This window comes from Canis lupus, chromosome 15, assembly GCF_048164855.1.
Source record: "Canis lupus baileyi chromosome 15, mCanLup2.hap1, whole genome shotgun sequence".
Taxonomy (NCBI): Eukaryota; Metazoa; Chordata; class Mammalia; order Carnivora; family Canidae; genus Canis; species Canis lupus.
The window spans coordinates 35,622,079-35,636,228 of record NC_132852.1 but is presented as its reverse complement, the minus strand read 5'-3'; the positions used below and the strand labels follow the sequence as shown (position 1 = coordinate 35,636,228).

The window sequence follows — 14,150 nt, the reverse complement described above, 5'->3', positions numbered from 1 at the left end:
CTGCTAGGGTTAATGAGGTGGAAGAGAGAGTGAGTAGCACAGAAGACAAGTTGGTAAGGAAAGGAAACTGAGGAAAAACAAAAAAAACAAGAGCCCATGAAGAAAGGCTTAGGAAAATAATTGACTTGAAAAGGAAGAATATATGTCTAATTGGGATTCCAGAAGAGGCTGAGAGAGAGAGAGAGAGGACCACAAAATTTATTTGAGCATCATAGCTGAGAACTTCCCAAATATGGGGAAAGAAACAGGCATTCAGATCCAATAGATAGAGAGGACCCATAAAAATATCAATAAAAATCGTTCAACACCTTGACACTTAATAGCAAAACTTACAAATTTCAAAGATAAAGAGAAAATTCTTAAAGCAGTGCAAGAAAAGACATTCTTAAATTATATGGGGAGAAATATTAGATTAACAGCTCTCCACTGAGACCTGGCAGGCCAGAAAGGGCTAGCAGGATATATTCAGGGTCAGGGTACTAAATGAGAAGAACATGCAGCCAAGAATACTTTATCCAGCAAGGCTCTCATTCAGAATGGAGAGATAAAGAGCTTCAAGATTGGTAGAAACTGAAAGAATATGTGATCACCAAACCAGCTCTGCAAGAAATATTAAGGGGAACTCTGTAAAAGAAAGGGGATGCCCAAAGACATAATCTACAAAAACAGGAACTATTGAATAGGTATTACGATGATGCTAAATTCATATCTTTCAATAATTACTCTGAACGTGAATGGACTAAATGATCCCATCAAAAGATGCAGGGTATTGGACTGGATAAAAAAGCAATACCCATCTATATCCTGTCTACAAGAGACTCATTTTAGACCTAAGGACACCTCCGGGCTGAAAATGAAGGGGTGGAGAACCATTTACCATTAAAATGGTCCTCAAAAGAAAGCTGGAGTAACAAACCTCATATCAGAAAAATTAAAGTTTACACCAAAGACTATGGTAAGAGATGAAAAGGGACACTATATCATACTTAAGGGGTCTATCCAACAAGAAGACCTAACAATCATGAATATTTATTCCTCTAATGTGGGAGCCACCAAGTATATCAATCAATTAATAACCAAAGTAAAGAGATACTTATATAACAATACACTAATAGTGGGAGACTTCAACACGGCACTTTCAATAAATGACAGATCTTCTAAGCAGAACATTACCAAAGAAACAAAGCCTTAAATGATACACTGGACCAAATAGATTTGACAGATATATACAGAACCTTCCATGCAAACACAAGTGAATACACAATCTTAAGTACACTTAGAACTTTTTCCAGAATAGACCACATACTAGGTCATAAATCAGGTCTCAACCAATAGCAAAAGATTGGGGAAATCCCTTGCATAATTTCAGACAAAAATGCTTTGAAACTAGAATTCAAAAAAAAAAAATGAAACTAGAATTCAATCACAAGAAGAAATTTGGAAGAAACTCAAACACATGGAAGTTAAAGAGCATCCTACTAAAAGATGAATGGGTCAACCAGGAAATTAGAGAAAAATTAAAAGATTCACAGAAACTAATGAAAATTAAGATAGAAGCGTTCAAAATCTCGGACACAGCAAAACTGGTTCTAAGAGGGAAATACATCACAATACAAGCCTTCCTCAAAAAATTGGAAAAAATTCAAATACACAAGCTAACGTCACACCTAAAGGAACTGGAACAGGAAGTAAAACCTACACCAAACAGAAGAAGAGAGATAACAAAGATTTGAGCAAAACTCAATGAAATAGAGACTAGAAGAACTTTAGAATAGATTAATAAAACCAGGAGCTGGTTCCTTGAAAGAATTAGTAGGATAGATAAGCCCCTAGCCAGTCTTATTAAAAAGAAAAGAAAAAAAGACTCAAATTAATAAAAGCACGAATGAAAGAGATCACAACCAATACCAAGGAAATACAAACAATTTTAAAGATGTATTATAAACAGCTATATGCCAACAAATTAGGCAATCTAGAAGAAAGGGATGCATTTATGGAAAACCACAAATTACCAAAACTTGAACAAGAAGAAATAGAAAACCTGAACAGACCAATAACTAGCGAGGAAATTGAGGCAGTCATCAAAACCTCTCAAGACCCAGAAGTCCTAGCCTCAGCAATCAGACAACAAAAAGAAATAAAAGGCATTCAAATTGGCAAAGAAGTCAAACTCTCCCTCTTCACAGATGACATGACACTGTATATAGAAAATCCAAAAGATTCAACCCTAAGATTGCTAGAAGTCATACAGCAATTCAGCAATGTGGCAGGTACAAAAACAATGCACAGAAATCAGCGGCACTACTATACACTAACAGTGGACTGAAGAAAGAGAAATTAAGGAATAAATCCCATTTACAATTGCACCCAAAACCATAAGATACCTGGGAAGAAACCTTACCAAAGAGGTAAAGGATCCATACCCTAAAAACTACAGAACACTTCTGAAAGAAACTAAGACACAAAGAGATGGAATAACATTCCATGCTCACAATTGGAATAATAAATATCTATGCTACAATAGGGTATGCTTTGAAAATGTCTATGCTACCCAGGGTAATTTACACATTAAATGCAATCCCTATCAAAATACCATGGACTGGGCAGCCTGGGTGGCTCAGCTGTTTAGCGCTGCCTTCATCCCAGGATGTGAATCATCTGGAGTCCTGGGATCGAGTCCCACATCAGGCTCCCTGAATGGAGACTGCTTCTCCCTCTGCCTGTGTCTCTACCTTTCTCTTTCTCTCTATGTCTCATGAATAAATAAATAAAATCTTAAAAAAATACCATGGACTTTCTTCACAGAGTTGGAACAAATCATCTTAAGACTTGAATGAAATCAGAAAAGACCCTGAATAGCCAGGGAATATTGAAAAAGAAAACCAATGTCAGGGGTATCACAATGCCTGACTTCAAGCTGTATTACAAAACTGTGATTGTCAAGATATATGGCACTGGCACATAAACGGACACTTAGACCAATGGAACAGAACAGAGAACCCAGAAATGGGCACTCAACTCTTTGGTCAACTAATATTTGGCAAAGCAGGAAAGAAAATCCACTGGAAAAAAAGAAAGTCTCTTTAGTAACTGATGTTGGGAAAATTGGATAGCCACATGTAGAAGAATGAAACTAGACCACTCTCTTACATAATACACAAAGATAAACTCAAAATGGATGAAAGATATAAATTATGTGAGACAAGAATCCATCAAAATCCTAGAGAAGAACACAGGCAACAACCTTTTTGAACTTGGCCACAGTAACTTCTTGCAAGATACATCTGTGATGGGAAAGGAAACAAGCCAGAAATGAACTACTGGGGCTTAATCAGAAATAAAAAGCTTCTGCACAGCAAAAGAAACACTCAACAAAACTAAAAGACAGAATGGGAGAAGGTATTTGCAAATGACATATCAGATAAAGTGCTAGTATTCAAGATCTATAGAGAACTTATTAAACTCAACACCCAAGAAACAAAAAATCCAATCATGAAATGGGCAAAAGACATGAGCAGACATTTCAGCAAAGAAGACATACACTTGGCCAACAAGCACATGAGAAAATGCTCTGCATCACTTGCCTTCAGGGAAATACAAATCAAAACCACAATGAGATACCACTTCACACCAGTGAGAATGGCGAAAATTAACAAGACAGGAAACAACAGAAGTTGGAGAGGATGTGGAGAAGGGGGAACCCTCTTGTACTGTTGGTTGGAATGCAAACTGGTACAGCCACTCTGGAAAGCAGTGTGGTGGTTCCTCAAAAAGTTAAAACAGAGCTACCCTATGAACTATCAATTGTACTAGTTGGTATTTACCCCAAAGATACAGATGTAGTGAAATGACAGGACACCTGCACCCCAATGTTTATAGCAGCAATGTCCACAATAGCCAAACTGTGGATGGAGCCATGGTGTCCTTCAACAGATGAATGGATAAAGATGTGTTCTCTATATACAGTGGAATGTCACTCAGCTATCAGAAAGGATGAATACCCACCATTTACTTCGACATGGATGGAACTGGAGGGTATTATGCTAAGTGAAGTAAGACAATAGGAGAACAACCATCATAGTTTCATGATGTCTTATATAAGTGTCTTATATAAGACACTCTAGATTTTAAACCAAAGACTATGAAAAGAGATGAAGAAGTGCCCACAACATCATAATAAAGAGGTCTATCCAAAAGAAGATCTAACAATTGTAAATATTTATGCCTCTAACTTAGGAGCACCCATATCTATAAAATAATAACAAACATAAAGGAATTCATTGATAATAACACAATAATAGTAGGGGACTTTGACATCCCACTTACAGCAATGGACGGATTATCAAAGCCGAAAATCTACAAGGAAACAAAGGTTTTGAATGACACAATGGACCAGATGGACTTAACGCATATATTCAGAACATTTCATCCTAAAACAACAGAATATACATTCTTTACCAGTGTACATGGTACATTCTCCAGAGTAGATAGCATACTAGGACATAAATCAGCCCTCAGGAGGTCAAAAAATAGAGATGATCCCATGCATATTTTCAGACCACAATGCTCTGAAATTTGAAGTTAACCATAAGAAAAAGTTCAGAAAGATCACAAATACATTGACATTAAAGGACATCCTACTAAAGAATAAATGAATTAGCCAGGAAATTAAAGAAGAAATTTTAAAGATATATGGAAACAAAGGAAAATGAAAGCGCAATGGTCCAAAACCTTTAGAAGGCAGCAAAGGCAGTCCAAAGAGGGACGTATATAGCAATTCAAGTCTACCTAAAAAATCAAGAAAAATCTCAAATACATAATCTATTCTGACACTTAAAGGAGCTAGAAAAAGAACAAAAAAATGAAGACTAAAGCCTGCAGAAGAAAGGAAATATTAAAGCTTAGAGTAAAAAAGAAACAAACAAAATAGAGTAGAACACATCAATGAAACCAGAAACTGGTTCTTTGAAAAAAAATATTAAAATTATTAAAAATTAAAATTTATAAACCCCTAGCTAGACTTATCAAAAGATGGAGAGAGAGAGAGAGAGAGAGAGAGGATGGAAATAAATAAAGTCATGAATGAGAGAGGAGAAATCACAACCAATACCACAGAAATACAAACAATTATAAGAGAACATTATGAAAAATTATATGCCAACAAATTAGGCAATTGTAAAGAAATGGATAAATTCCTAGAAACACAGAAACTCCAAAACTGAACCTAAAGAATCAGAAAAGTCAAACAGGCTGATAATTTGCAAAGAAATCAAATTAGTAATGAAAAATCTCCCAATAAACAAAAAGTCCAGGACCAGATGGCTTGACAGAGGAATTCTAAAAACCATATAAACCTGAGTTAATACCTATTCTTCCCAAACTATTCCAAATAACAGATGTGGAAGGAAAACTTCCAAGTTCATTCTATGAGGTCAGCATTACCCTGATTCTAAAACCAGACAAAGACTCCACTGAAGGAGAGAATTGCAGGCCAATGTCCCTAATGAACATGGATGCAAAAATTCTCAGCAAAATACTAGCAAATCAAATCCAACAGTACATTAAAAAAAATACATTAACCACAGTCAAGTGCAATTTATTCCTGGACTGCAGGGCTGGTTCAATATTCACAAACTAATGTGATACACCAAATTAGTAAAACAAAGGATAAGAACCGTATGATCCTTTTAATAGATGCAGAAAAACATTTGACAAAGTACAACATCCATTCTTGATGAAAACATCCACAAAGTAGTGGTATAATGAACATACTTCAATATCATAAAGGCCATCTACAAAAACCCCACAGCTAATATCCTCAATGTCAAAAAACTGAGAGTTTTCCCTCTGTGGTCAAGAATAAGACAGTGATGTCCATATTTGCCACTGTTATTTAATACAATACTGGAAGTTCTAGCCTCGGGGATCAGACAATAAAAAGAAATGCATCCAAACTGGCAAGAAAGAAGTCAAACTTTCACTGTTTGCAGACAACATAATACTTTATGTAGAAAACCCAAAAGATTCCACCAAAAAATTATTAGAACTGATATGCAAATTCACTAAAGTCCCAGGACAAAAAATCAATGTACAGAAATCTGTTTCATTTCTATACACCAATAATGAAGCAGCAGAAAGAGAAGTCAAAGAATTTATCCCATTTACAACTTCACCAAAAAAGCATAAGATACTTAGGAATAAACCTAATCAAAGAGGGAAATGATCTATGCTGAGAAAACTATACAACACTTACGAAAAAAAAAATTAAAGAGGACACAAAGAATGGAAAAACATTCCATGTTCATGGATTGGAAGAACAAATATTGTTTAAATGTCTCTACTACCCAAAGCAATCTATACATTTAATGCAATCCCTATCAGAATACCAACAGCATTTTTCACAGAGCTGGAACAAACAATCCCAAAATTTTATGGAACCACAAAAGACACTGAATAACCAAAACAATCTTGAAAAAGAAAAGGAAAGCTGATGCATCACAATTCCAGACTTCAAGTACTTCAAATACTGCATGATTTCATTCATATGAGGAATCAAAAAAAAAAAAAAAAAAAAAAACAAAACAAAATTAAAAAACCCAAACAAACAAAAAACAGAACCAGACTCACAAATACAGAGAACAATATTGGTGGTTGCCAGAAAGGAGGAGGGTCAAGTATATGGGCAAAACATGTGAAGGGGATTAAGAGATAAAATTCTCATTATAAAATAAATAAGACATGGGGATGGAAAGCACAGCATAGAGACCTTAGTCAATAATATTATAATAACTTTGTATAGTGACAGATGGTAACTACACTTACCATGGTGAGCATGCATTATGTATATAATTGTCCAATCTCTATATTATACCCCTAAAACTAATATAGCATTATATATCAACTATACTTCAATTAAAAAAATACAACCCACAAAGACTTAATCAGGAAGAAATAAAATATCTGAGTAGAGCAATAACAAAAAGGAGATTGAATCAATAATTTTAAAAAATGTCCCAGTGAAGAAAAGTTCAGGACTAGATTACCTCACTGGTGAATTTTACCAAATAGAAGAATTAACACCAATTCTTCTCAAACTCTGCCAAAAACAAAATCAAAGATGTTGGAACAATCTCAAATTCATTTTATGAAGCCTGCATTACCCTGATAGCAAAGCCAAATAAGGGCCCTATAAGAAAAGTACACATCAACATTCCTGTTGAGTATTGATGGAAAATTGTCAATAAAATACTAGCAAATTCAGCTATTCAGCAGCACATTAAAATTCATTTGCCATGATCAAGTTATAGCTAGAACAACCAGACTTAAATCAATAAGGAAACAGATTTAAATATACTATAAACCAATTGACAGACATATACAGAATGCTCAACAGCAGCATATACATTCTTCTAAAGGACACATGGAACAATCTGCAGTATAAATACATGTTAGGCCATAAAACAGTCTTAACAAATATAAGAAGACTGATACGATACCAAGTATCTTCTCTGACCACAATAAAATGAAACTAGAAATAGAAGGAAAACAGGAAAATCCACAAATACGTGGAAGTTAACTCAATCTTAAATAACCAATGGGTTAAAAATAATAATAATAAATAACCAATGGGTTAAAGAAGAAGTCACAAGGGACTGAGAAAATATCTGGAGGTAAATGAAAGCAAAATACAACATTCCAAAATAATGGGATGCAGTGAAAACAGTACTAATATGGATGCTTATAGAGAAAGTGCTTACATTAAAAAAATAACCAAGTTCTCCTCTGATTGACTTATTTCACTCAGCATAATACCCTCCAGTTCCATCCACATCGAAGCAAGAGGGTATTATGAGTGAAATAAGTCAATCAGAGAAGGACAAACATTATATGGTCTCATTCATTTGGGGAATATAAAAAGTAGTGAGAGGGAATAAAGGGAAAGGGAGAAAAAATAAGTGGGAAATATCAGAAAGGGAGACAGAACATGAATGACTCCTAACTCTGGGAAATGAACTAGGGGTGGTGGAAGGGGAGGTGGGTGGGGGGTGGGGGTGACTGGGTGACGGGCACTGAGGGGGGCACTTGACGGGATGAGCACTGGGTGTTATTCTATATGTTGACAAATTGAGCACCAATAAAAAATAAATTTATAAAAAAATAATAAAGTTCTCAAATTAACAACCTAACTTTTTACCTCAAGGAACTCCAAAACATAAAAACAAACTACAGATGATTGCCAACTTGTGGCAGATTGATGAACAATTTTTCTACTTTACAACGATACAAGAGTGATGCACATTCAGTAGAAACCATACTTTGATTGAATGTGGATCTTTTCCTGGGAGAAAATTTTACCTATACAATCATTCTGTTTTATACTTTCAGTACAATATTCAATATATTACATGAGATATTAGACACTTTATGATTTTGCTCACTGTAGGCTAATGGAAGTGTTCTGACATGTTTAAGGTAGTCTAGAAAAGTAATGATGTTTGGTAGATTAGTTGTATTAGGTGCGTTTTTTACTTTTATTTCCAACTTATAATAGGTTTATCAGCCCATAACACCATGGTAAGTTGAGGAAGATATGAAACTAAAAGTTAACAGAAGGAAGGAAATAATAAAGAATAAAAGAGAGAAAAATGAAAGAATAGAAAAACAATTTTTAAAATTAATGAAAACAGGAGTTGGTTTTTTGAATTAATAATTTTAAAAAAGCACAGATAAATAAAACAGAAATGAAGAGTGGACATTACAACTGATGTCATAGAAATAAAAAGGATTATAAGACCACTAAGAATAATTATATGCTAACAAATTGGATAGCCTATAAGAAAAAGATAAATTCCTACCAAGACCAAATTTATATCAAGACTGAATCACAAAGAAATAAAAAAAATATGACCAGACAAATAAAGAGTAGTGATATTGGATCAGTAATCAAAAACTTCTCAATAAAGAAAAGCTCAGGACCAAATGTATTCACTGGAGAGGGGCACCTGGGTGGCTCAGTGATTGAATGTCTGCCTTTGGCTCAGGTCGTGATCCCGGGGTTCTAGGATTGAGTCTGCATTGGCCTCCCTGTGAGGAGCCTGCTTCTCCCTCTGCCTATGTCTCTGCCTCTCTCTGTGTGTCTCTCATGAATAAATAAATAAAATCTTTTTTTAAAAAATTCACTAGAGAATTCTACCAAACATTTAAATAAAAACTAACACTAACTGCCCCCCCCAGCTCTTTCTAAGAATTGTAGAAGAGAAAAACATTTCCAAACTCATTCTATGAGGTCAGCATTATCCTGATACCAGCAAAGCCAGGTAAAGACACTACAAGAAAAATAGAAGTCAATTATCCTTGGTGAATATTAATGCAAAAATCATTAATAAAATGCTAGTAAAATGAATTTGACAACAGTTCATTAAAAGGATCATACATAATGACAAAGTGGGATTTATACCTGAAACATAAGATTGATTTAACATATTAAAAAATCAATGTAATACCACATATTAATAAAACGGACAAAAAAAACCCCACTTGATCATTTGATGTCAAAAAAGTGACAAAATTCAGCACTATTTCATCACAAAAACATCTAACACACTAGTAATAGAAGTACCTCAACATAATAAAAGCCATATATCATTACAGCTATTATCACACTTAATAGTAAAGACTGACTAATTTTTTTCTAAGAACAGGAAAAAGGCGACCATGCCTACCCTCCCACACTATTCAACATAGTATTAGATGTCCTAACTATAGGATTTAGAAAAGAAAAAGAAAAAAAAGGCATTCAAAAGAGAAATAAAGAAGTAAAATCATCTCTGTTCATTAATATGATTTTATATGTAGAAAATCCTACAGATTCCACAAAAAAAAAAAAATGTTGGAGTTAGGAAACAATTTCAGCAGTTACAGGATATAAAATCAACATTAAAAATCAGTTGTCTCTATACACTAACATGACCAATCACAAAAAGGAATTAAGAAAATGCTCCCTTTTTCTATAGCACCAAAATGGATAAAATTCTTAAGAATAGACTTAACTTATGAGGTGAAAGACTTGCACAATGAAAACTAAAGACATTGGTTAAAGGGAATCAAAGAACATGCAGACAAAAGGAAAGACGTCTCATGCTCGTGAACCTGAAGACTTCATTGTGTTAAAATGCCCAAACTACCCAAAGAAGCTATCTACAAATGCACTGCAATCCTTATCAAAATCCCAATGGCATATTTTGCAAAAATAGAAAAAATAGCCTAAAAGAAGAATCTTACTTCCTGATTTTAAAAATAGCCTAAAAGAAAAATCTCACTTCCTGATTTCAAGACATACTACAAAGCAGCAGTAATCAAAACTATAAGGTACTGGCATAAAGACAGATATATGGATGAATGAAATAGAAAAGAGTATCCAGAAATAAAGCCCTGGGTATATGTGGCCAAATGATTTTCAACACAGGTGCCAATATACACAGTGGAAAATGGAAAGTGGCTTCAACAAATGGCACTAGAAAAACTATCTCTACATCCAAAAGAGTGAATTTGGTCCTTTATTTTTTTTAAATTTTTATTTATTTATTTATGATAGTCACAGAGAGAGAGAGAGGCAGAGACACAGGCAGAGGGAGAAGCAGGCTCCATGCACCGGGAGCCCGACGTGGGATTCGATCCCGGGTCTCCAGGATCACGCCCTGGGCCAAAGGCAGGCGCCATACCGCTGCACCACCCAGGGATCCCTGGTCCTTTAAATCATATACAAAAGTAAACTCAAAATTGATTAAAGGCATAAATAAAATGTAAGACCGAAAGTGATAAAACTCCTAGAAAAAAGCATAGAAGAAAACCTTCAGGACATTGGATTTGGCAATCATTTTTTGGATATGACACCAAAAACACAGACAACAAAAGTAAAAATAAACAAATGGGATTACATTAAACTTAACTTTTATGCATCAAAGGAAACAATCAACAGAATGAAAAGTTAACCTACAGAATAGAAGAAAACATTTGCAAACCACATATCTGATAAGTTAGTATCTAGAATATAAAAAAATCCTATAACTCAACAACAAAAAACAATTTTAGAATTATTTAATAATAGAAATATTAATAATGGAAAAAGTATGGCAGTTACTCAAAAAAATTAAACATAGAATTAACATATCTTCTAACAATCTAGCTTCTGGGTGTACACCCAAAAAATTCAGAGCAAGATCTCAAAGAGGTATTTAGATATTTATGTTCCTTGCAGCATTTTTCACACTAGTCTGAAGGTAAAAGAAACCCAAACGTACATTACAGAAGACTGGGTAAAGAAAATGTGGTATATAACATGCAATGAGATATTCACAGCCTTAAAAAGGAAGATAATTCTGTCACATGCTACAACATGAATTAAAACTCTTTTTTTTTTAATTTTTTTTTTAATTTATTTGTGATAGTCACAGAGAGAGAGAGAGAGAGAGAGAAAGGCAGAGACACAGGCAGAGGGAGAAGCAGGATCCATGCACCGGGAGCCTGACGTGGGATTCGATCCCGGGTCTCCAGGATCGCGCCCTGGGCCAAAGGCAGGCGCCAAACCCCTGCGCCAAACCTGAGGACATTATGCAAAGCAAAATAAGCCAGTCACAAAACTTCAAATACTCTATGATTCCACTCATATAAATCATGGAGTGTTTGAAGTCAAAATCATAGAAATAGAAAATAGAAAGGTGTTTGCTCAGGATGGAAGAGGGAGCGCAGGGTGGGGGCTGGGGATAGTGTTTAATGAGCATAGAGTATTTTCAGGATGAAAAGGTTCAGAGATTTGTTAAACAATGTGAATATACTTAACACTACTGAACTATACGTTTAAAAATGGTTAGTATGGTAAATTTAATGTTACATGCTTTTTATTACAATAAAAGAATAAAGAAAACTAGGATTCAATGCTAGATCTGACTCCAAACTATGTACAACTGCTAAATCTAGTTTACTATGAAACATAATAAACTCTGTACTTATTCATTAGAAAACAATTAGAGAAATGGGTAATTCCTCACTGGTGGACTGTTTCAAGAAAGAGCACCAGGGAAGCTTGCTAAGGAAGCTTAGCAAGCGCCAAGGCCATAATCAGTCCTCATACCTGATACTGGCAACCACACAGCAATATAAATTGTGTTTAAATGAAGTAGTTGATATTGCTTAAGTGTATCCCTATCTGCCTTTAAATCTTAATGAATTATTTTCTCTGTGAGGGAAAAAAAATGGCTAAAAAGTAATCCTATTAAAAGAAAAGAAAGACCACAGGTTTTAAGATAACTGTATCAATAAAAGGTACCAGATTAGTTAAAAGGATTTGAGATTGATAGATCCAAAAGGTCTCTGGGTTCCCAACCAAATAAATAAATGGTTATTGGTTTAAGCATCTAAATTTTGAAGTGATTTTCTATGTAGTAATAGATAACTTATGCTGATTTTGAAGTCTACTTTGTCAGATATTAATCTAGTTAAACAAGTTTTTTAGAAGTTTTGTTTTTATGATATATTTTTACAGTCTTTTACTTTCATTATGTACCATATTTTAGATATGTCGGTTTCAGGCAGAATGTGTGCATACATGTGTCTTGCATGATAATCTTTGTCTTTGCTTCCAATTAATCTTTATCGTTGGTTTTTAACTACAATACTTAGTTTCTCTACACTTAATATAATTACTTACATGTTTGCGTTGAAATTTATCTTAACCTTAGCTTTTAAATGTGTCCCACATTTATGAAACAAATGTTTATTCTATAATGGTTTTCTTTCCCTTTATTGACTTCTTTTTGTGGATTTTGCTTAATTCTGCTTTTCTACTTCTACTTCAATTTCTGTAACCTCTGCCAATATTTAGCTCAGCTTTCCTGCTTCATATCCACCTATTCTAGAATCAACAGACTCCCTCATGGAATGAAATATTTTTGTAACTTCTGTCTTAAAATTTTAATATCTGAAGGTTTTCTGTATCTAAATCTATTATTTCTTGTTTTGCTAACCCTTGTTTATGGTACCTAATTTTCTTATAAATTTTGAGCTCACATATGGCTGATAATAACCTGTGGGAATCCTGCTTGAAGTTTCATTTCTACAGAGAGAAATATTCTTTGTCTCCAACAGGTGTCCTTGGACCTTACCAACCTGGAATAAATGTAGCCTCATAACTTAGAACCTCCTAACTACCTATGTTATACAAACTAAATACCTTAACCCATACAAGGTCAGAAGTATAATCATGAATCCTCAATATGAAAATTTTGTTCATTTTTTTTTCTGTTATTTCATTTACCTAGAACTGAGAACAAAAGAGATAAATTGTTTTTTCCCCTCACTTAGAAGTAGCATATTGGTTTTGTAGATTATTCTTTCAATTAAACCAAAACAGTTAAATATTATTGTATGTGAGGGTTGAGAGTTTCACTGAGGATGTAGTTCTCTTGAAAAAAAAATGACTGACAAGCTTTAAAAAATGAAAAATGCTTTACTTAACAAAAGCAATTAGAGATTCTGTACATAAAATAAATGAATTAACAAACTCGGCTTATGCACAATTTTTAAGAAGTTATTAATTGCAAAAGCAAAATAAACATTTATCAAAAAATAGTTTTAAAAATGTTATTACATTACTGAAATCAAGCTAAAGACAAAGCTTAAAATCATTTTAAAATAACAAAAAGGACCTACCAGATTTTTATCCACAATAATATACATTTCAAGATTTTGAGGGTATAACTTGAAAAATTCAGTTCTCTGAAAAACACACAACATGAGTCCTGAGGAATTTCCAAAAATTTACCTTCTATTTGAAATTATATTCAGAGGTAAACTGAAAGACATGGTGCTACTAATTACATAACAAAGCTGCTTCAATCTACAAAATTCCAAGTACTATTCAGAAAATTCTATTCCAAAAAGTGTATGTGGTTAATAGAATGTTCAATAAGATCTCAAGCTATACAAGAATCCAGATATTTGTTAATTTTAGCAATAGCTGCAATGGGAAATATTAACTTTACAACATAAATCTTTTCTTTCTTGCCTTGTGATAATTTTCACAGTAGTCTTCCATATAGGCAGATTTTCTGCTACCAATTATTAGGAAACTACTTCTGGCAAACAATAAATTT

General features: G+C 33.9%; 1 protein-coding gene across 1 annotated transcript in view; it reads right to left on the bottom strand.

Annotated features, from left to right (window-relative positions):
- LOC140604878 (disintegrin and metalloproteinase domain-containing protein 5-like) overlaps nucleotides 1-14,150 on the bottom strand; it is a 134,771-nt gene that overhangs the window by 109,728 nt on the left and 10,893 nt on the right. Inside the window, exon 7 of the mRNA XM_072776546.1 lies at nucleotides 13,708-13,773. Coding sequence (XP_072632647.1) covers nucleotides 13,708-13,773 — 66 coding nt within the window. The remainder of the gene's footprint in view (nucleotides 1-13,707; nucleotides 13,774-14,150) is intronic.